Raw genomic sequence first — 25,024 nt, forward strand, 5'->3', positions numbered from 1 at the left:
CTCTAAATGAAATCATGCACTTACATTTGTCTTCAATTTGAGTTTTAAATTTAAAAGACAATTTGATGCTGGTATATACTTTGATACCATAGGGCACAATTTATAGTCACCTATGCAAGTTATTGTATCAAAGTAGTTAGGGAAACAGTTAGGAAAATGTTATGACAATGCTTCCATAAACCTTTGTCTGGAACATTGATGCTTGAAAATATGTTATCTCAGAGCTTCTTTTAATAACTTTCACCTTTCGTAGCCTATTTACAGATCTTGCTTAAATGAAAATGTTGTTAATGATTAATGTTACACTAATTGTCTAAGCTCATTGTGTACATGATATGCTTTGCATGCTTATTGGCTGTCATTGACCTCATTTATTCAGGTATACATGAATGTGACAGGTGCAGAACTTATTTCATGAAAATATTGGAGTTAGCCCCCTTTGTAAAATTGTTTGTTGTATGTCATTTGCCTTATGTATTATACATGTTAACTGTACATAGTCATATAAATATGTAAATCATTGTAAACACTTTCAGATTATAACATTTCTGTTGAATCCCTTGTGAGTATATTTTTAAAGGATTGTTTTATTTTGCATTGGTCAAAGACCAGTTTCTCCTCAATATCTTATTTGTTTTTACTTTTAATAACGCTTAAAGCGGAAAACACACCTCGTGGGAAATCTGAAAATGGGCCGGGCTCTGTGAAAAGGGGTTAAATGCATGTGCACAAAGTGACCAAGATTAACCTGTGCAGTCAGGACAGGCTTATCAGGGAAGACACTTTCCGCTTTTATGGATTTTTTCTTTTATAAAAAGTCGCTTCTTAGCAAAAATCCAGTTTAGGCAGAAAGTGACGTCCCTGATTAGCCTGTGTAGACTGCAGACGCTAATCTGGGATGACACACATATGCATTAAACCCCCTTTTCACAGAGCATGGCTCCAGTATTTTTCCTTCCCAAACTATACGGGTAATTATGCAATTTTGTGTTGGTGGTTCGGTTGTCATTAGAACATGTTCAACATTGAAATCTTCAGGTATAATCCATCACATCTTACACGCCCTGAAGCAGTCAATTATTGTCAGGTGCCGTAGACTCTTTGGTCTGTTCATAGAATGCAAGAGCTTTACTTTAAGAGTCAAGTTTTTGGGAGGTTTTGGTTGGGTGTATAATGATTTATTTAGAATATAACATCTTTTTTGTCACTTACCTGTACTATTAAAATAGTATACTATTCCTACGTCTTCTATTGTTAACAGCAAACTGTTTTGTAGCTTATAAACAATTGATTTTATATATTTCATGGTACCATAATGCCTCTTCTAAAAGAGAACCTTGTATTTTAATAATAAAAACATTTGTATTTGACATGTAAGAATTGAGAAAGAAGTTGTTCAAAAATGGTATTGTTTCCTTCCTCTGAACGTCTTAATGACAAATTAAACAAAGTTTCTGTTTTTTAAAGGCAAGGCCTGTATTGCTTAGTAACGTAGTCCTGACATTGCACCTTAAGATATAAAACTTGTATTACAATGTAACATTTTGTACTTGACTTAAATTGTACATCTTATATTCTTAATATACTGATGGTCACTGGATGTTATGCTGTGTTATCTTAATAATTAAGCATTGATGTTTCAACTATCTACCTGTTAGTTTTTTTTCCAGCACGTTTTCTTATTGTGAATTTTACTATGCTTTTAGCAAACTATTCAATATATGATATAAATATATATATATAGGTACATGTATATTTAGGTTTTGCGTGAGAGTAGTTTGAAGTTTCTCCAAGGTGCTTCAATTATATTGTAATACAGTTCATGTACTATACATTTACATGTAGCTTGCATTTTCTTGATTTGTACTCAAGAGTTTGATTATATTCTATGTTTGGGATTTGAACTAACACTTTCATATCATAGTTTTGGTTGGTTTAGTATTGTGAGTTTTGCAGAAAAGTTAAATTAATAAATTGTAGGTTTTCTGTAAAGATTTGTATGTTTTGATTATGCTTTTTCAAAGCCATAAAAAGTTCACTTATTCAGTTTATTTGATTTAAAAAAAACTTATGTTTGATAAGAAAATACAAATGTACCTGTTATACATTTTTAATGAAAGCTAAACTAAAAAAAAATAAATAAAAGTGAACAATTAACAGAGAAGGTTATCAAGTAACAATTATAATGGTGGCGTCCATGCTGAGTCTGGTAATTTTTGCCGTTTAATACCCTTTAGTAATAAAGGATATAAAATGGCAAAAAATACCAGTTTTTGCACCGACGTCTCCATCTTGACCTTCTTTTGATCGTCATGTTATTACGCCCTCTGAGTTATGGATAAATCTTTGGCATATGATTATAACTAGTGTCTTCTTTTGAAATATGGTAACGCTACACATGAACAGTGTTAAAAAGTTCTCTTTCGTCAACAGCATTTCATTTCATCATTGGACAATTTTACATTGTTAAAAATGGTTAACTCATCAACAAAAACTCATGATGTTAATTGAAATGTTGTTATGTGTCCAACACACCTAATGAGGCATTATAAATTTTAAGTGTCAAATTTGTTTTAGAAACTTTCGGCCAAGCCAGTATTTTACTGTATAAATTCATTTTGTATCGTTTATTGTTACGTTTGCTATAAGCCATAAAACAACTATATTCAATCACTAATCCCGGTACAATGTTAACATACATATGTTGCATTTTGTCTTAATGTAGTAGCTTATATTTGCTGTTTCCAATTTTTGTATGTAATTGTTTGTTAACAATGTGTCTTACTGCACACTTTTATTTTGCGGTCTAGCCGAGCAATTTTTGTCATGAATGTTTCTTTTCTTTTTTTACTCCATTCTTCAATGGGTCTTATTTACTGAGCTTACAGAAAAATTACCGGTATGTTCACTGTAAAAAGTAGTATTAAAAATGTTCTGTTTCATTTTTGCCAGTACTTTCAGATTCTTCAGTTTAATTTGAAATATTAAAAAAAAAGGTTAATGATAAAATTTGTCCAAGTTATATTGAAGTTGTGTTGTTAGGTTTGACTGGTTTGTGTTGTTTAGCTTGACTATTCACCAAATAGTCTAAGTTATACTACGTGCTCAAATGTCCACACCTGGGTAATGCTCTGGTGAAGGTAATGTGCAACATCTCCCTATTACTACATCCATTTTGAAAATGCACACATGAGTACACTGACCATGTTCCATAACTCTTACCTTCAGGTTAGCAGAATTATGCCCCTTTTAATGTTCCTGCGAAGTTTGGGGCATTAAGCACTGCACATGTCAGTACATACAGATATCGATATGTCATGAAGCTTGTGTTTTCAACTACTATTAAACTGATGGGAGGATCTTGGGGTAAACTTTCACAGTTAGAAGGCCTTCATGTGTTGATGATGCTAAAGAAAGGACTATTTGGCATGAACAATTTAGCAGAATTATGGCCATTTGTCTGTTTTTTATGTCCCAAATCTTGACTTTTCAAATCTGTCTCTATCTACGGGGTAGTTTTACAGTTAAATGACCTTAATTTGTAGATGACCATGTAAAAAAAGGAATTTTGACTTCGACCAGTTAAGGCGGCATTATGGACCCATTGTCTGTTTTTCAACTATAAAAAATGTTTTCCTTAAAGTCTATTTTTTCTCAACTCCAGACTAACTATTGGACTCGATCTTTCACAGTTGAATGACCTTAATGTGGCCGTAAGAAATGAATTTTGGCTGGGATAAGTTTTTGGTAGATTTATGGAACAGTTTTCCACCATAGAAAATGAAGTCCTGAAAAATATGTTTTCAACTCTTTAACTACTAGGCGGATCTCGTTCAAACTTTTGCAGTTGAATTAAATTGATGTATGCATGAACATTTACAAAGAAATTTTGGCTTGAACCAGTTTTGGCTTAATTAATCGTCACTGTTTACCCCGGTAATTAAAACTGTGCATGTGTTCAGGGTCATTATGGAGGTCACTGACCAAGCAGAATTATAGCCTTTTTACAATAAGAAAATTCTGTTCAAAGTTTGCACGAAACTACTCCACATCTCTATATTTTGAAGAGATACTGAAATAAAACTGAACAAGACCTACAACAATGATTAGCCTTTTAGCAGAATGATGCCTCCTTTAAATCTAAGAAAAAAATAGGTTAAGGTTCATGTGGAAGTTGACCTTCAGGTAAAGTTTGCATGCAACAAAAACAGGTAAATGTATCTGTTACTACAACAGATATACATGGATAATTAAAACTGATTATATTTCTTCAGAATCAAAAGCTAGGTCACTGAACATGGCACTTTACTTTTACCTGCAATTTAGTTGAGTTATGCCCCATATTTTGTATACTTGTAAAATTCATGCCAATATTGGCATGCAATACCCTATCTTAAGGTGATATGCAGACCAAGTTGCCTATGAGGTCAGTTAAGTCAAGGTCAAGGTGGGATTCAATTTGGGGCCAGTAGGGTCAATATCATTTTGACTTAAAATGTAACTTCAATTAATTGATTTAAAATTTAGTTTTTTGGCATGTTAAAACTTCTTGTTTTACAATATAACTCATATTCATTTTCAACTTCCGACATGAATTTGAAGTCATTATATAAGGTTACTGACAGAAAATGTACATTATCATATAAAAGTTGAAGAATAGTCAAAAGCACTTTTTCGGACAACTCTTTTTTTGGTTCATTATTATTTGTGCTGCCAAAGATTTCTCCTGATGAGCTTGCTATTTCACCTCATTGTTGAAAATGTATGGTTAAGATAGAAATCTATTCTGGCAATACTTTACTCTGATGATTATTGCACTGGGCATGTGAGTTCTATGGTCAATGGTTTAGACATTTACATTACTGGTTTGCTGTATATTTCTATGTTTTTGTAGTTAGATATACATTTTCCTGATGCTTTAATGAAGGTATAATGCTTTCAACACTGGCTATTAAAAATGTGATATTTCACAAAGATAAAAAATAATTTAATTGTGTTAACACAAAAAACAATCTTGTTAAAAATGCACATTGATACTGTGAAATTACTGGCTACCTGTCTTTGTAACATTTAACATGTGTAACCCTCTTGATTAATATCTTGGATAAAGTTTTTGTGGACTATATATGAAAGGACAAAAAATACTGTTAATCGCTATAGAAAATCTGCAGATATGCTTGGCCAGACATGTCCTGTTTTGTGTACACTTTGTGCAATGATGCTGCATTAAACACTTTGCTACATACTTGTTGTGTTGTATATTTGAAATATTTATATTCCTTCATGTTTTTGTCCCCTACCGGGTTCACCGGAGGGGACTTATGGTTTGCGCTCTGTGTGTCCTTCAGTCAGTCCGTCAGTCTGTAAGTCTGTCACGCTTTTCTGGATCCTGCGATAACTTTAAAAGTTCTTCATATATTTTCATGAAACTTGAAACATGGATAGATGGCATTATGGACATTATGCACGCCATTTCATTTTGTTTCTACGTCAACAATTCTGGTTGCTATGTCATCAAATATATAAACAAGAGGGCCTGAAAGGTCCAAAGTCGCTCACCTGAGATAAAAAGAAATGACCTGTTCTTCAACAATAATGTGACTAAACTATTTTTATTCTTTCCAAACATTGATCATTTATACTTAAGCAATAATGCAAACAATGCAAACAATTCATATAGCAATACAGTTCATGAACTTTCAAAAGTTAATCATATTAAAACAAGGTTTCGGAAACAATTAAACACTTCCATGTCTAAACTTGGTCAACAGTTTGTGTTCAGTATGAGGCAAATGCCTGTTTAAAGCACAAGGATAAACAAACACCCGTGATCACTATAATTGAATTCACTCAATTCACTTCACTGAACAAATAATTAAGAACTCACTTTCAATGTATTATTCACTTAAGTCTAATGTAAGACACTTTCAGAAAACAAGCAGTTTAAATCCATTTCTTCGGCTTTGATTAATCACTTATAACTTGCGTTAATCACAACACACTTCACAAGTCACTTTAATTAAAAGATTAGCTGAGATTTGTCATTTAATAAATTCACTATGTTCACTACTAATTAAAGACGCTAACTTGTTGTTGCATAAATTCACTAAGTCCTGTTCTTTATTAAATCACTTACTCAATATTTTCACTTAGAGAAACAAATACTAATTATGCCCCCCTTCGAAGAAGGGGGGTATATTGCTTTGAACATGTCGGTCGGTCGGTCTGTCGGTCGGTCCATCCACCAGGTGGTTTCCGGTTGATAACTCAAGAACGCTTGGGCCTAGGATCATGAAACTTCATAGGTACATTGATCATGACATGCAGATGACCCCTATGGATTTTGAGGTCACTAGGTCAAAGGTCAAGGTCACAGTGACCTGAAATAGTAAAATGGTTTTTGGATGATAACTCAAGAACACATTCACGGCCAACAGGGCGTACTCTGAACAATATAACTGAAGCAACTGGTCTGTAATCCTAAATCTATAATTATCAGTCCAATGAAACATCATCATTTGAATAAAATAAAGTGGATCAGTAAAAATATTATCAGAATATGAGATTTTTTGTATATTTTGTATATTAAATATTGTGTTAATGTTTAATTTTGTTGATTAATATAAATGTAAGCAGGACAGGGGAGGTAATACACTATTATATCTTTCTTATATACAGGGGAAACAAATGCAATAAGTTTAAATTTCATGTTTAATAAATAGAGGATATTTGTTCATGTCAGTGTGAGATCATTTGTTATTTTTTATGATCACATTTTATTATTACTTTGACAAAACAACACTTACCTGAATACCACAATGGATTCCACCCAAACAATACCCCATGCCCCTACCAGAATCCCTTCCCCCCCTCAACCTCACCCCTCAATTTGTTTCCTTAAAACATCTAATAATTACCACACCCCACATTATAACCCCCCTCTCAACCCCCCCAAAAAGTTTTTTTTAAACATCTAATAAATTACCACACCTCACATTATACCCCTCTCACTCCCCCCTACCCCCCCTAATTTTATTTTTTTTAAACATCTAATAATTACCACACCCCACATTATACCCCCCTCTCACTCCCCCCTACCCCCCACCCCAATTTTTTTTTAAACATCTAATAAATTACCACACCCCACATTATACCCCCTCTCACCCCCCCACCGCCCAAAAAAAATTACATTTAAAGAAAACCGCCCCCCCCCCCCCTCCCCCGGCCATGTTTTTCCACCCATCATGACCATTTCAAACTCGTCCGAGATATCTATAAAATCGATGTTTAAAAACCAAGTTATGATGATTAGGCAAAAAATGTGACTTCTAGAGTGTTCACAAGCTTTTTTTAACTAAATACATATTAGGAAAATGACCCCCCCCCCCCCCAGGCGGCCAAGTTTTTTTACCGGTCCGAACCATTTTCGAACTCAACCTTTATATCCAAGAAGTTCACAATCTGTCGAAAAAACTGATATAAATATTAGTTTCTGTTAGTCTATAAGTTGCCTCAAAAATTGTGTTTATAAAATAAGTCTAACTTAATATAAAGAACACAATTTATGGAGAGTGGAAAACTCCAGTTACTCAAATGTAAAAAACAAGAAGAATTTACAAAAGTTAGTTCAATCAAAAGAGTCTTTATAATTCAGAAAATGCCAAATAACAAGGTTGCCATCGAAACAGTTTCTTAGCACAGTAGTCTGCTAAATACACCAAAACACAGTAGGTTAACTTTGCTTATCAGTAAAGATAAAAAATAAGGCTCTACAGCGCATTAGTACATGTACATTTATTTTATGAGATAGGTTTATTAAATTGCATGCAAACTACTGTCTTTATGTACACCACATTTTATGAAAGAAGTCCCAGGTTTATACAAGGGAGTTAACTATTACTTAACTATTAGAAAGTATGTACAGGTTATCTTTCTTTAACATTATGGCTTATCACAACTAGACTGTTTTCACTATATACATATAGAGAAAACTACCCGCCCCTTGGCAGCCATGTTTTTCAAGCAAAGGTTACCATTTCTGAACTCATCCAAGATATCAACGGGACAAATCTTCTGACGAAGTTTCATGAAGATCAGAAAATAAATGTGGCCTCTAGAGTGTCAACAAGGTTTTACTATAGCCATATATGGAAAAATTCCCCGCCCCCTGGCGGCCATGTTTTTCAACCAACCGACATCATTTTTGAACTCGTCTAAGATATTATTGGGATGAATCTTCTGACCAAGTTTTATGAGGATCGGACAATAAATGTGGCCTCTAGAGTGCTAACAAGATTTTGCTATAGCCATATAAGGAAAAATGCCCCGCCCCTTGGCAGCCATGTTTTTCAAGCAAACGTAACCATTTTCGAACTCATCCAAGATATCATTGAAACCAATCTTCTGACCAAATTTCATGAAGATTGGACAATAAATGTGGCCTCTAGAGAGTGCAAATGTTGATGTCGCTCAACGGACGACGGACAAAAGGCGATCACAAAAGCTCACCATGAGCTCAGCACTCGGGAAGATATATTGCTTGGCAATATTCTTGTTCAAACATGTTTTGACTGGTTACTTATTTATAGTTGAACTACAATAAGACGAGATCAAATGGCAAAATCTTCCATAGATTCCCTTACAAATATCAAGTTAAATTTATTGATAGATTTGAAATATTTTGGATTCATGGATCCTAAAACACGATACTTAATAGTGAAAGTAGCAAAAGAGCACTCAGCAGTTTTGTGACCCAATGTTTTGCTTGAATTATGAAGCGCTATCTTTGCATACAGTAGTCCTGTTGCCGTAATCCAATGCTTAAAGTTTGTGTGCATCAACACCAAAATTGTCTCAGTTTAGACGAAAGTATTGATTAGGATCTTCTGCTCATTGTGTGAAGACACTGACAAAGGTCCATAACTCTGACACGCAATAAACCTGAATTATGTCAATATTTAAACTTGGAAAAGCAAGGGTAACCATTTGTATGCAACAGCTAAAGATCGTGTCTACTACCATTTTTATTATTCCTCCATTCGAAGAAGAGGGGGTATATTGCTTTGCTAGATGTTGGTCGGTCTATCTGTCGGTAGATAAATTTGTTTCTGATCAATAACTTGTAAACGGATTACCCCATCAGCTTGATACTTCCCATCTGCATTGGCCTTTGCAAGTAGATGACCCTTATTGAAATTGGGGTCACTAGGTCAAAGGTCACTGTCACACTAAGAGTGAAAATTGTATCTGATCAATAACTTGTAAACAGAGGGTCCGATAAGCTTGATATTTCCCATGTGCATTGGTGTTGGACAGTAGATGGCCCCTATGGAATTTGGGTCACTAGGTTACAGGTCACTGTCACACAGTGTGAAATCGTTTCCGATCAATAATTCGTCAACTGATTCACTGATTGGCTTGATAATTCCCATGTGCATTTGCCTTGAACAGTAGACGAGCTCTATTAAAATTTGGGTCACTAGGTCAAAGGTCACTGTCACAATAAGTGTGAAAATCGTTTCCGATTAATACCTTGTCAACAAATGGACAGATTGGCTTGATATTTGCCTTGGACAGTAGATGACCCCTATTGAAATTGGGGTCATTAGTCAATGGTCAAGGTCGCTGTGACATTAAGTGTTAAATTGGCTTTATCCAGTGTCAAGGCCCTGTTTGGGGGGGGGGGGATCTTGTTAAAAAACACTAGACCAGACAGCTCTGTTGGTAGGGCCCATAGCTACAAATCCTAGGATTGTGCTCAAGCCTGGTCACATGATTTGTGTGGGGATAGGTCATGAAATCCTTTATGGGGCCATTCTCCTCCTACCTCTGATTCAAGTACTTTATTTGTATGTTACTGACACTTTAGCCTGTGACAAGGTTTTTTGCAGAATAATTCCTCTTTTGTGTGGAAAAGGAAATTCAGATTATTGCATGAAATTAGTACCTGTACTGATCTCTACAACAGATATTTATCTTAAATCAAGCATTCGTTCAAATTGAGTGAGGCCAGGACTGATTACCCCAACTTGCCATTAAGCAGAATCAGCCATTTTATATATTAATACCTAAAGACTTCTTGTCCCATTATAAAGCATTGTGCTGTAAGCTTGATTGTTATGGAAAAGTTCTGTTTAGGAGGTTCTAATGCATATTCAATTAAATAGTTTTCACCATGTGTTAAATGTGGTTTATTCTGTGCCAGTCTTTTTTTCCCCAGGCCAATGACATTGCTTTGCATCATTAACCTTATTTAAAATTAAATTAAAACTATAATCTAATTGTGTACAAAAAAGTAACTCTTAAAGGTCAAATAAAAAAAACCTTTAAAAGATGACCTGCGCTAATATATATGAGCCAATAACAGTTACACTCATATAAACTCAAACAAAAACTTCAGGTTTTTCAATTTTATTACAACATGCATGCACTCGCTCAATATGAATAGCACTATCACACAGATGTCTGTAATCACTAATCAGTTTTAGGACGCGTACCACTATTCATTGTCCCAGGACTCGTACCACTATTCATTGTTCCAGGACGCGTTGTTACTGCCCGGTTTAGGGGTCTTCATCTCCATCCTGTTGGGTGTCACATGACCGAAGTGGTCCTTGATCACGAACTGGGCCATCTTTCGCCGGCCTGGAAATGGGTACAACATTATCACATTATGCGATTGTAGTGATAATACATTGAACCTATTTGGCCGACATGTCAGCCTTATTTTGGGGATTTGGGATTCATAGGAAGGTGTGGCTATATAACACATGGTGTATCGTTAAAAGCATGTTTCATCACTTCTGCAAGATAGGCATCACACCTTTTAGCCCTTTTCCAATCAGAATGGAAGTGAAAATGGTTATGCGCAAACAGCATAAAACCAGAACAGCCAGCGAGTATAAACTCGCAGATGGAAATGAAGCCTTTAAAACTTGTATCTAGTCAGATAGGTATTCACTTAAATTTAATTTTTTAAGGGACTGCAAATGCGTATCTAATTGGTAAAGGGTTACACTGCCACAGGATGGGATTATTAAAAGAAACACCTCAGTCAAGAAGGGAAAGGGCTAAATGCAATTTGAATGCTCATTCTCAACTAAAGGTGTTATGACCTGCAACCAATATGCCCATACCATGAAAAACTTTATCTTCACACCTTACATATATTGCCTACATTTGCTTGTGATCAGTATGAAAGTGATCAGGGGCTGAACTTAACGTTGCACACACTTTACTTAAGGTGCAACCTACAAGTTATAGTGCTCAGCCAAAATACATGAATACAATATATATATATATGTTTATATATTAAGTATTACAAGCACATATTTTGATGAAGGGGAATATTTATGATGCAGGAAATATAATGTTTAGACTTATGACAAAAGTCCTTAACTAAAGGATACAATTGCAAAAGTAAACAGTCAACTAACCTTCAATTAGGTCCAGGTACAGTTTCAGGAAATACATCTGCGCAGGCAGAGGAGTCCCTATAGACTTTGAACTCTACAAAAGTGTACAAAAAGGGACTTTAATGAAACTTTAATGTTTGCAAGAAACATTGCAGGATGTAAAGCATATCGCTAGCAATTTTTTAATGATTTATTTTTAAATAGACTAAAATTTGCTGAACTCCAATACTTCGTTCAATCAGGTAACCCATTTCTGCTTACTTTGTCTTCGAGATTTGGGCCAGAAAAAATTATAACCAGTAAGTACAAATTAGTTTAGAAAGGTGAAAAGCCTGCTAGGCTAGTTATTTAAAAATGCAAATCTCAAAGACTGATATTCAAATATTGGAATTATTTTTTAGCCCCATATGATGGCTCGTAAATGTTCATATATCGATATCGTCGCGGGAATTTCACGTGGAATAAATAGAAGCACAAAAAATAAAAAGTAGCATTTTGGATCTTGTTAAATCTTTTTTACCATACCACATATGAGTTGAAATTTTGGCTATTGCTATAAGAAATTATAAGGAGTTAATGATTTTAATGGGTCAACTTCATTTTACGAAATATTTTACAAAACATACGTTGATTTTGTGTGCTTATGGGTCATTAATTTATTTAATATAGTGTACTTTAAAGGTCTAAAAAACTAAGATATTAATAATTCACAAAGTAACTTATATTCAAATAAGCTCTCTGATATAGAGCGCAAGTTAAGATTCTCCAACTACACACGGAGGTTATGGCCCCTGACCTCATTGAGATGGTTCCAGGCCTTGTCATACTCTCCCCTCACAGCGTGGGCTGCAGCCAGGTTGTACTGCATGATGGCCCGGGCAGTGCGCTGGTCCCGCGGTGTCCACGGGTAGAACGCACCTGAAACACAGCACACCCAGGGCATATCAACCTCGTTCTGTGAAAGCTGGTCATAATGCATGTGCGTAACGTGTTGTCCCAGATTAGCCTGTGCAGTCCGCATAGGCTAATCAGGGACGACACTTTCCGCCTTAACTTGATTGTCAGTAAGGAGGGACTTCCTTGAAACTAAAAATACCATTAAAGCGGAAAGTGTCGTCCCTGATTAGCCTGTGCAGACTGCACAGGCTAATCTGGGACAACATTTTCGCACATGAATTAAGCCCAGTTTTCTCAGAACAAGAAACAATTAAATACTTTCTACTGTCATTCTGCAACTTCATCTGATTACAGAAGGGCAGTTGTGAGTTACAGGCATGAACATACACGTTGTACTGGTCAACTCAGAGAGATGGTTAACTGACCGATTGTCTATGGCTAATAATAAATTTACAATAAACAATTCGAAACTAATCCATTTTAGGACAAAACTACGGGTTGCACTAAAACGCGGACTAATCTGCGGACGATATAGATTATATAGTGAACTGCGGACCATATAGACAAAGAAGGATTATCGAATCTGCGGACGTTATAGACAAATAAGGATTACATCTAATCTGCGGACGATATGAACAAAGAAGGAAACTGCGGACATGATAAACAAAGAAGGAAAAATACCATAATAGACTGAATGGTGTGACTGGCTAACAAGAAATGATATTTAAAATATGTTTAGCGTTGATTCAATGAAGAAAGGATAATTAGATTACATACTTTGTGTAAAACCAAGTTTTATTCCACATCCAATTTTAATAACAGACACTACGTACTTTATGGATGATTAGCACATCAGTTATTTAAGATTAAACAATCTAAATGTTTTCATACTATTCCACTCAAGATAGAGCATCTTTTATTGAATAATACTGTTTATAATATGATTAAATTTTTCAAATGTTTTATAAATTTTGAATTATCTATAACGTCTGCAGATTCGATAATCCTTTTTTGTCTATATGGTCCGCAGTTTCCTTCTTTGTTCATATCGTCCGCAGATTCGATATAATCCTTCTTTGTCTATATCGTCCGCAGATTCCATAATCCTTCTTTGTCTATATGGTCCGCAGATCACTATATAATCTATATCGTCTGCAGACTGGTCCGCGTTTTTGTATCTGCCCAAAACTACTGTTCAGTAAATTTCTTTACTTGACACATTTATTACAGACATTATACAATTTCATACAGAAACATTTATTAGAAGTGTTCACTTAAGTACTGCAAGAGTAGAAATAATAATATCATTCGGTATTACTGAAATAGGTATCTCACAAACCCACCTTTGAATTCAGGATCCGAATCTTTATCGGACTTGTCCATATTTCCTTTGTCTAAAAATACAAAATATAGATAATCATCAATAATAGATACACTTCCACGGTATAATAACTGCCATGAGCATTTTGCTGTTCTTGTAGACCAGGCCCCAATGCTACATAAATTCTATGCTTAGCTCAATCTTAGTTCATCTTATCACTGGATATCAAAGCCACATTTAAAGGGCATTTTCATTGGTAAATAATTGTAAAATTGAGAGGTTTCATGGGTAATTAAAAAAAGGCTTGCGTCTAAACATAAAATATTACCCATTTCTATTCCTAAGGTACTGACACATTTTATGAGCTTAAATAGTTTTCTTCTTTCTACTATGACAAAAATTGAGAGCAGTCAGTTTTGTGTGGGGCTGGCATAACAATTTCACAACATGCAACATGGTTCTGTCTGTATTGAAACTAGTTATGTTGTCTTCTTTCAGCGAAAACTCCTTTTGATTAAATATTGTGAATTACTTTTGAACTGCCCTATATATATACATGTACATATGAACATGTGATGATTCATAATTAAATTCCATGTCAATCTTGTCACAGCAGCATTAGGGTTAAGTTTTTATTTGTATTTATGTTTTTTTTCTCTCAAACAATGATTGAAAATATTGCTGCACAAACACTTTGCATTGATTTGGTGCAAATAAAGTTTCTGGATAATTAAACAGTCACAGGTAGGCCTAATTCTTTCATAACTCTTTGTCTATAAAAGTATAATGATAAAATCCTATATAATTTTCTAGTTATTTCAGTTTTTGCAGACAGACAAACAGACCAAAGATGAAGGAAAGTCCCAGCAGACAAAGGTTGATCTGATATCCAAAGTTTTCTAACAAGTTTCATATTATCTTCAGTACTTTGAGAGTTATAACAAAAGTTTTGCAGACATACAGACTGACAGATGGCAAAACTATGGTCCCCTCAATGAAACACTGGTAGGAGACTTATAATAGGGGTGGTCAATATTAAATTCCTGAAGGCTTTATAGTATATTCAAACTACAGATTCTAATTCCATAAGTTAAATTGTGTGGCAGTGCTTCTTAAATGTGGTCATCCATTTGTTGTACAAGCCACCTACCGGTAATAAACTATATATCAAGCAATTAGAACAAATTAATTTGTAAATGATTTTGCCAGTCGAATATGTTTGAAACAAACTTAACAAGCATTTTTTTTCACTGCATCCTACACGATGTAACGCCACTGTAAAAAACATGTGAACGGTCCGTACATTAGATTTGTGATCAGTAACTGTTCCTCTTGTACAAAAAAATCAACATCATAAAAAACTTACAGAAAACCAATGCTGTATGCGCATCTACAAACCAGCATACCACCGTCTACTTACCTTGGTCTGGCTTGTTATCTGGTAGGGTGGTGGACACATCTGTGACCAGTTCCGGGTTCAAGTGCTGTATGCCGTCTGCTATCCTGTCCAGGGACACCAAGGCCTCTCCCATGTACATGTGCGCCAGATAGCTGTAGGGCAAAAGAAGAGAGATCACGATGAAAGATGTGTACACAAATATGAGCCTTGATAAGGGTTTCTTTGCATGTGCCTAAAGTGTGTTCCCAGATTAGGCCTTGCATTTGAAAAGGAAAATCAGAGATAACACTATCCTCTTTTTCGGCGTAGCTGTATTAAGCCAGCTTTTCACCTTACCTGACCTTTGTAAGTGTCCAATAAAATTAAAATAAAATTTCCCGTGGCTAGGTACGAATGAATACACTTCATTTATTCCATTGGCTGATTTGAGTATACCACCAGAACATTGGAAACATATCCGTGTCTTTGTAACACTGTTTTACTGCATGAAACAATTTTATCTCTAATGAAAAGGCTTAAAAGATATAACAGTTTTACACTCAATTCTCGACATCAATACAGTTTGTGGGTGCACTTTTTATTTTCAGAGAATTACCAGCCCAAAAGCGTATATACTTTAAGGCTTTGTTCTCATATTTAGTACTTACTTCCATATTCCTGTCAACATGTTAACATGTAAAAGTATAAAGAGCAGTGGAAGCGAGGCCTCACTTTAATGCATTGCATTTCAACCCGCGATGTATCGGGTCAATTAGCTGCCAGTGTGTGAATGTCAGAGTTTATATACAGGTCATCACCGGAGTTCGCGGCCAGTAAAATACTCGTTATATAATAAAGACGCTATCCGTAAGTAGGTGACCTGGAATTTTCTTTTGACCAGAAATATGTTAAATGAAGATATCCAGCAATATAATTATGGTATGTCAATAATAGATTCTTAATGTGTTTTCAACAACACAATGATAAATATTATTTTTGATTAATTTAACAATAATTTTTCCACCATATTGACTAATGTATTAAGCATGAGCGCGATGATTCTCGATACTGTTAATAACCAAATCAAATAGCAATGCCCGACAAACCACTAAAACAGGTTTGTTCGAAGAACGCGCCTATAAATACGGATACTTCGTGTGTGGCCGGTTGACTCATATGTTTTAATTTCATTACCATTCTCCTTTTGGTTTTCAGTTTTGTATCTATAGGTTTATGACCAGCAATATGTAATAATGTAAAATAAGCCGCGAAAACTCCGCGTAACATCCCGTACTGCGTGTGATGCAGCTAAGAACTGCACAGAAAAAGACATTCGCTATCCTTGATCTCATTCCTTGAACTATCAATGCCGTATATCTTTTTCTTGTTCTAAATTGTTCATTAAAAGAAAGTCTCTCATAAACGAAAAATCCAGTCATTACCTATGAGCCTTTTTATGAGTGTCAACCCTGATTTATTTCTGATTTAGCCCAGTTTTCCAGGAGCGTGGCTTATTTGTTTGTAAAAAATACATTTAATTATGTTTCTGCTAAAATGCGTTTGGCATACGGAGACTACACACTTAATGCTTGGTATTAAGTCAGAGTATTTACTAGGTCTACTCCCAAGGCATCACATACTATTGCAAGTAGAAAACTTATGCTGTTCAGTTTTATCAAATCAATCTTAACTTCCAGAGTTCAACGTTTTCATGTTTTATTTTGATCAGTACAATGTCCATTACAATTGGTTTCTGCAAGCTATTTTTAACATGTATTTTTGGACTGTGGCGTTAACCCTTTCCCCCATAAGAAGCAAAGTGACAAGAGCTGTCAGAGGACAGATGCTTGACTATTCAAGTGCTTGACAGTAAAATGTAAGCCATCATGGGGAAATTGTTCATATTCAATAATTTATTAAACGATCTTTCAAAAAGAAAAACGGAAAGAAAAAAAAATTGGGGTGGGGGAGGGGGTTGAGAGGGGGGTATAATGTGGGGTGTGGTAATGTATTAGATGATGTTTAAAAAAAAAATGTGGGGGGGAGGTTGGGAGGGGGAGAGATTCTGGGTAGGGGCGTGGGGTATTGTTTGGGTGGAATCCATTGTGGTATCCAGGTAAGTGTTGTTTTGTCAAAGTAATAATAAAATGTGATCATAAATAAAGAAGATATGGCAATTTAAGCAAAATGTTCAATTATCTAAGTGTAAAAGGGGCCATAATTATGTAAAAATGCTTGATACAGTGGTCTGCTCTTGTTTATAGGTTGGGGTCATGTTGGTAAACAAGTATGCAACATATAAAAGCAATATGTCAAAGGATATAGGAAATATTTGGGGTAGTACGCAAACTTTAACATTTGCACGCTCACGGAAACGCCGGGGTGAGTAGGATAGCTCAACTATATATATTTCATATATAATAGTCGAGCTTAAAATGGCTTTTGCAACCAGCATAAAACCAGGTCAGCCTGCGAGTTACTCGCAGTTTGGTCAGGTTTAATGCTGTTTGCTGCTCATCAGTATCTAAGGGTTGGAAATGAAGTCTATAAAACTTGAATTTAGTAAGAAAGGTATTTAATTAAATGAAACTTTCTAAAGAACTACAAATGCGTGAAAATACGTATCTTATTCTATGTTGTAAAGGGTTAAATCTAAGAATTGTGGGTTGAATATAGGGCCCGACCAGTCTCAGCCTCACCTTTGTGCACTGGAGATTCTGGGTTGCTTCAGCAGCGTATTGGCGTAGTCAAGAGCCATGGTGTAGTCGTTGAGGCAGAGGGCCACATAGGCACTGGCACACAGCACAGAACATCTGAAACATGGGCCAGATAAGGGTACCAAAAAGCAGGTAATAATGCACACGAAAATATAATCTATTGCAGGTAATTTAGTAATACTTCCAGAGACTATTATATTTCTCCTATGTCTTAAAGCTGCAGTACATAGGATATACTAACTACATCATTGACAGGTATTTAAATGTATTTAAAATTGCCATTTGTTCGTGTTAATATTGATGGTGATTATTTGAGTAATAAATATTTTTTCTTCAAGAAATGCATGTCTATTCTTGAAAATGCTTTGAACTAACAGAAAATTGCTACTACTACTACTACTATAGATTTACCATAAAGGCATCAACAGCTGCTGCATTCAGACACAGGTCAATCACACATAAATTTAACTAATTAAATATATCCAAATTAACTTGCTACAGACAAACATCACTTTTCTATTATAGAAACATATTTAAACAAGATGTGTTTGTGAAACACTATGCCCACTCCATATATTTGACCTTTGACCTTGAAAGATGATCTTTACCCTGACCTTTCACCACTTAAAAAGTGCAGCTCCATGAGATACACATGAATGCCAAACATGAAGTTGCTATCTTCAATATTGCAAAAGTAATGGCAAATGTTAAAGTTTGACGCAAACAAACCAACAAACAGGCAGGGCAAAAACAATATGTCCCCCAGTATAGACTGAGGGACATAAAAAAACATCAGTTGATCTTTCCAGAGTACAACCATTTAAAATATAAGCTACTTTAGATGAGCTAACACAGACTTAAGTGTTTTAAGACTTCAATAAATCAGCATAAACATTCACTGAGGAGCTTTAAGAATATGGCCCCAGGACAGTTTCATCCCTTTACCCTTTCCAGGTCAGAAGCAAAGTGAAAATGGCTTTATGCAAACAGCATGAAAGCAGAACAGCCTGCGAGTAGCTCGCAGTTTGTTCAGGTTTTATGCTGTCTGCTGCTCATTAGTATCCTGGGTTGAAAATGCAGCCTTTCAAACTTAAATCTATTAAGAAATGTCTTAAAGGGGCCTTTTCACAGATTTTGGCATGAATTGAAGTTTGTCATTAAATGCTTTATATTGATAAATGTAAACATTGGATCTAAAAAGCTCCAGTAAAAATACGAGAATAAAATTAAAGAAAGTAAAGTAACTCACAACTGCGCTCTAACCACTGACCCCTGGAGAAAAAGTCTATCGCTTAGACCACTTGGCCATCCCCGCTCATACAATGACTGGTGTATTTTATACTTTATAGCAATCCTCGTAGAATTACAAAATATAATGACAACACCAGAACTCTCAAATATATTCATTCCTTTCGCATTACAACGGTTTAAATTTTCCAGGTTTTTAAATCGTCAAAAGTTGCATATACCCCGGTAATGGATTTTTTAGAGAATGGTTAATTTTCAGTGTTACTGTTTCCTCACAAATATCATCACTACAACGAAAACTTGCGAATCTGAAACCAGGGCTATAGATAACTTTTGGGGTATATTGGGTAATCAACCCCCTGTTTTTGACAACAATAGGGTTTTTGTAAATTCAATAGAGTTTTAGCAAAAATTTTCACCCCCTACTTTTGAGCTTAATTGGGTTTTTCACTTCCGGTTTTTTAACTCAATTGGGTAATTAAGGGAATGACTTATATAATATAATAAAAATCTACTAAGGTTACTTTAATATTTATACAAATGGAATTCAAAAGGGTACCTGTACATAACTACAAACAATTACTGAATTTCTGATCAAAGTTCATTCATTTTTGCATTGAATAAGACCGAGCTGTGAAATCGCTGCTCAATTGATGAAGTTATATCTGTTCAAAGCTATGCGCCCCATTTTTGGGTCATTTTGAGTTAAATACCTTGAAATGCAAGTAGAAATCGGACGGGTAAAAAAATAATTACAATAATACCCCAAAGATTGAAAGCCGCTAGAAAGACTGCCTTCTTTTCTTCATAGGACGGCATATAAACTATCCGGTACATTTTTGTACGGAAAATAACCAGTCTAAAAATATGCCCAGTTATTGTAATAATTGTGTTTCATGACGCAATGTTGTTTCGGGAATTACGTTATTAAATTTGTATTTGCGTTTTTGTACGCTTTATTTTGAATTTAATTACTTTTGTGGTTATTTTAATTGTGTAATAACGCAAATACACTTGTTATCTATAGCCCTGAGAAACAATTTTTTGTAAATTTACCAAAACCTGAAAAGGCCCGTTTATATTAAATTACAATTTCAAAGGGACAACAAATGGGTCAAAATGCGTATCTGAGTGGTAAAGAGTTAACCAGTCTGGACATACCTGAGATTGTGGACCTCAGTGGCTCTCATGGGTTAACCAGTCTGGACATACCTGAGATTGTGGATCTCAGTGGCTCTCATGGGTTAACCAGTCTGGACATACCTGAGATTGTGGACCTCAGTGGCTCTCATTGGGTTTCCAGGAGGCGCCTGCACAAACACAGCCTCCGGGCCTAGTTTGCTGAATAACCGAAAACACTAATACAATAAGGGGACCTAGTTTGTTAGTTAAAATTAATATATAACACACAGTATGGAGGGGGTCCTAGATTGCTGAATAACAGAAAACCCTGATACAATATTAGGGCCTAGTTTGATAATTAACAAAGAACATGGGCCTAGTTTGATAATTAGCAGAGAACGATGATACAGTATCAAGGGGGTCATAGTCTGCTGAATAACAGAAAACACTGATACAATATGGGGGCCTAGTTTGATAATTCACAAAGAACATGATACAGTACGGAGGAGATCCTAGTTTGCTAAATAACAGAAACACTGATATAATATGGGGGCCAAGTTTGATAATTAACAAAAAACAATAGTACAATATGAAGGGAGTCCTAGTTTGCTAAATAACTGAGAAAAGTAGGCGTTCTGGGAAAACTGGGCTTATATTAATGCATGCTTGTAAATTATCATCCCACAGTGTGCACAGGCTTGTCAGGGACGACACTTTCCGCTTGTTTGGTACTTTTCATTTAAAGAGGTCTCTTCTAAACAAACTCCAGAACTGGCAAAAGTGTTGTCCCTGATAAGCCTGAGCCGATTTCACTTTAGGCACAAGCATTAAGCCAAGTTTTCCAAACAAGAAGGCCTGAAAGGCCCAAAGTCGCTCACCTGAGATTCAAAGGAACTGATCTGTCCTGTGAAGCCCAAGATGTCATTAGAACAAAATGGTCTAACCAACTTTCATGACTAGTGAACACCATGGCAGCCACGTTTTTCAACAGACCAAAACCATTTTTGTACACATCCAAGATATCATTTAAACAAATTTTCAGACAAAGTTTCATGACGATTCATGAGGCCATATAAGGCCAAAAGCCCCGCCCCCTGGTGGCCATGTTTTTCAAGCAACCGGAACCATTTTCGAACTTGTTAGAGATATCATTGGGAAAAATCTTCTGACCAAGTTTCATGATGATCAGACAATAAATGTGGCTTCTAGAGTGTAAACAAGGTTTAACTATAGCTATATAAGGAAAAATGCCACGACCCCTTGGCGGCCATGTTTTTCCACCAACTGGAACCATTTTTGAACTCATCCAAGATATCATTGGGACAAATTGTCTGGCCAAGATTCATGATGATCAGACAATAAATGTGGCCTCTAGAGCGTTAATATGGTTTCACTAAAGCAATATATATCTATATTACGAAAAATGCCCCGCCCCCTGGTGGCCATGTTTTCATAGCAACCAAAACCATTTTCGAACTCATCCAAGATATCATTGGGACAAATCTTCTGATCAAGTTTCATGAAGACCGGAAAATAAATGTGGCCTCTAGAGTGTTAACAAGGTTTTACCATAGCCATATGAGGAAAAATGCCCCGCCCCCTGGCGGCCATGTTTTTCAACCAAACAGCATCATTTTTGAACTTGTCCAAGATATTAATGGGATGAATCTTCTGACCAAGTTTCATGAAGGTCGGACAATAAAAGGGGCCTCTAGAGAGTTAACAAGATTTTACTATAGCCATATATAGCCAAATAAGGCAAAATGCCCCGCCTCTTGGCAGCCATGTTTTTGCAAGCAAACTTAACCATTTTCCAACTCATCCAAAATATCATTGAACTCGTCCAAGATATTATTGGGATGAATCTTCTGACCAAGTTTCATGAAGATCGGACAATAAATGTGACCTCTAGAGTGTTAACAAGATTTTACTATATCCATGTAAGGAAAAATGCCCCGCCCCTTGGCAGCCATGTTTTTCAAGCAAACGTGACCATTTTCGAATTCAGCCAAGATATCATTGAGACAAATCTTCTGACCAAATTTCATGAAGATTGGACAATAAATGTGGCCTCTAGAGCGTTAACAAGTTTTACTATAGCCATATTAGGAAAAATGCCCCGCCCCCTGGCGGCCATGTTTTTCAACCAAACAGCATTAGTTTTAAACTCTTCTTAGATATTATTGGGATAAATCTGCTGCCCAAGTTTCATGATGATCGGACAATAAATGTGGCCTCTAGAGTGTTAACAAGATATACTTATAGCAATATATAGCCATATAAGGAAAATGCTCCACCCCCAGGTGGCCATGTTTTTAAAGCAACCAAAACCATTTTCGACTCATCCAAGATATAATTGGGAAAAATCTTCTGACCAAGTTTCATGAAGATTGGACAATAAATTTGGCTTCTAGAGTGTTAACAAGGCAAATGTTGACGCCGCACGACGGACAACGCACGGCGGACGATGCTCGACAGACAAAAGGCAATCACAAAAGCTCACCATGAGCACGTTGTGCTCAGGTGAGCTAAAAAGGGCACACAGTGATAAAATATGGGGAATTTGATTGGCTGAATAACAGAGCTAATTTTAGTTAAAAACAAAGAAAAGTGATACAATATAGGGGGCCAAGGTTGTTGATTAACAAAGAACAGAGAAATAATTTGGGGGAACGGGGTTTGTTTGCTGAATAACAACAAATACAATATGTAAATTGATTGTTTATATTGGTAGATTTGGTTAATTAGTGACATGTGTACTGGTTTGAAAGTTCAAACTTTGCAAATAAACACATTTTAACGGTTCTACCGTAATATCAAAAGACTAATATAAAGTAAGAAAAAAGTAATAGAAGAGCAATAGCTGTAAATTTTGGTTGACTAACTGTAGTGGCAGTTATCTCCCTTACCCATCTTCCTTGTCCTCATTCTGAGCCTGGTCTGTTGCCATGGTTTCTGGTACCCCTGACAACAGCAACAGGGCGTTCCTCAAACATAGGGAGGCAAACTCTAGGGTGGCTGCAGGAATGGCCGGTGTCCCAACACTAGAATTTGAGGAAGATTTTTAATATAGGGAGATTTCTATGGCATGAAATATAGGAAGACTAAAATGGTGTGAAATTTAGAAAGAATTTCATGGTGTGAAATTTAGGAAGATTTCCATGGTATTAAATATAGTAAGAAAGATTACATTAAATGATGTGAAATAAAGGATGTTTTATATGGTTTGACATATTTATGTGTACATTGAACTGGGTTAAATTCATCAGCCTGTAAACCATATATTTATACATATATTTGTACAGTGCTACAGGCATTGCATAATTTGGGCTAAATCGAACACATTTGCAAACCTGTGCTTCCCAGAAAATGGATTGATAGTGTCTCTGTATGCCACTGATATGACACAATCAACATGAAGTATAAAAGGTTCAACTAAGTCAAGAAATGTCACCTATTTTTGTCTTGGTTGACGCCAGGTCCCAGGATCAGCTTTCTGTGCACACCACTTCCAACGCTGCCCTGAATCACAGATTGCCTCTTTGAGAGCCTTCGGTCATCTTCATTGTTCTGGAATTAGGAGTGATTCATTATCTGATGGAATACAAGAGTTAATCTTCATATTAAGAGGTCCAGGACTGAGTCTCATAGCTAGCAGTCCAGTTCACTCCCTAAGATCATAAAAATGCTGTCTGAATGATAGTCTATATTACAGCAGAAATATGTTTCTACACTGGTTAGTATATGTATTGAGTTACAAGAGATGTGTTTGTCAGAAACACAATGCCCCCTACTTTGAATTATTTATTTTTGTTTTGATTATATCCCTTTAAAAAATATTACTTCCCATGTAAAAATGATCTGTATCTGCCAAATGATAAATAGAAATTATCTCACTTTAACGCTTGTTACTTCCCTTGGATTTGTTTTTTTGACCTTTGACCTTAAAGGATGATCTTGACCTTTCACCACTCCAAATGTGCAGCTCCATGAGATACACATGCATGCCAAATATTAAGTTGCTTTCTCCAATATTGCAAAAGTTATGGCTTATGTTAAAGTTTTTGGACGGGTGGACGGACGGACAGACAGTTCAAATGCTATATGCCACACTAGCAGGGGCATAAAAACAAATGTATTGTATACACAGTGATTGCACCAAAGTGCCAGATTGTTGAAACATCTTCTGTATCCACAATGTGGTAGAGATGTACTACAGTTACTGTATGCATAGGAAGTAAACATACAAATGAGCTGCTCTCTGAAAAAACCCAGGGCTTAAAGCATTCATAAAACTTTCATCCCAGATAAGCCTGTGCAGTCTGTGCTGGCTTATCAGGGACCTTACTTTCTGCCTGAACTGGATTTTTGCTACAGTACAGTACAGAATTCCTTTAAACCAAAACTGTTTTAACACCATTAAAGCGTAAAGTGCTGTTCCTTATAAAACTGTGCAGACTCTAATCAAATCAAATCATAATTTATTTATGGTCGGTATGAGATAACATGTATATAACATAAGCTATGTACAGCTTTTGACCAACCTAACAGACCAACTCTAGAATCGTAACGGACATGCACTAAGCCCTGTTTAAGCACGGAGAGGTTTAAAGCACCGCTATGGCTATGACTTGACTGGTTACCTCTCTGTAGGCCATGATGCAGCATTCAGCCAGTCTCAGCCAAAGGTGTGGGTTGATGTGGTAGATCTGCACGGCCTCTATGAGACACTCAAACGCCGGCAGGGCCTTCCCACAATGCAGCAGTTGGATACCCATGTTGTACATGAGCTCAAAATGGCGGCTCATTCCAAGGCAGTGAAGTGGTCGACCGGAGAGCGACTTATTATTTGAACCTGTCAAGGGATAAATTAGCAGCATACATTTTTTATTCCACGAGTAGCATGAGAATTTTATTGCATTTTCTT

The 25,024-nt window shown here is 35.9% G+C and overlaps 1 protein-coding gene across 2 annotated transcripts in view; it reads right to left on the minus strand.

Moving 5' to 3' along the window:
- Positions 1-10,394: 10,394 nt before the first annotated feature.
- Positions 10,395-25,024, minus strand: part of LOC127844119 (CCR4-NOT transcription complex subunit 10-like) — a 30,017-nt gene continuing 15,387 nt past the window's right edge. For both annotated transcript variants that reach the window (XM_052374130.1, XM_052374129.1), the window contains exons 9-18: positions 24,741-24,952; positions 23,552-23,667; positions 23,007-23,141; positions 20,239-20,316; positions 17,710-17,823; positions 15,053-15,183; positions 13,655-13,705; positions 12,211-12,332; positions 11,436-11,508; positions 10,395-10,644 (exon numbers count right to left, since the gene is read on the minus strand). In XM_052374130.1, coding sequence (XP_052230090.1) covers positions 10,526-10,644; positions 11,436-11,508; positions 12,211-12,332; positions 13,655-13,705; positions 15,053-15,183; positions 17,710-17,823; positions 20,239-20,316; positions 23,007-23,141; positions 23,552-23,667; positions 24,741-24,952 — 1,151 coding nt within the window. In that variant the 3' untranslated portion in view covers positions 10,395-10,525. The remainder of the gene's footprint in view (positions 10,645-11,435; positions 11,509-12,210; positions 12,333-13,654; positions 13,706-15,052; positions 15,184-17,709; positions 17,824-20,238; positions 20,317-23,006; positions 23,142-23,551; positions 23,668-24,740; positions 24,953-25,024) is intronic.

Source organism: Dreissena polymorpha, chromosome 9, assembly GCF_020536995.1.
Source record: "Dreissena polymorpha isolate Duluth1 chromosome 9, UMN_Dpol_1.0, whole genome shotgun sequence".
Classification (NCBI taxonomy): domain Eukaryota; kingdom Metazoa; phylum Mollusca; class Bivalvia; order Myida; family Dreissenidae; genus Dreissena; species Dreissena polymorpha.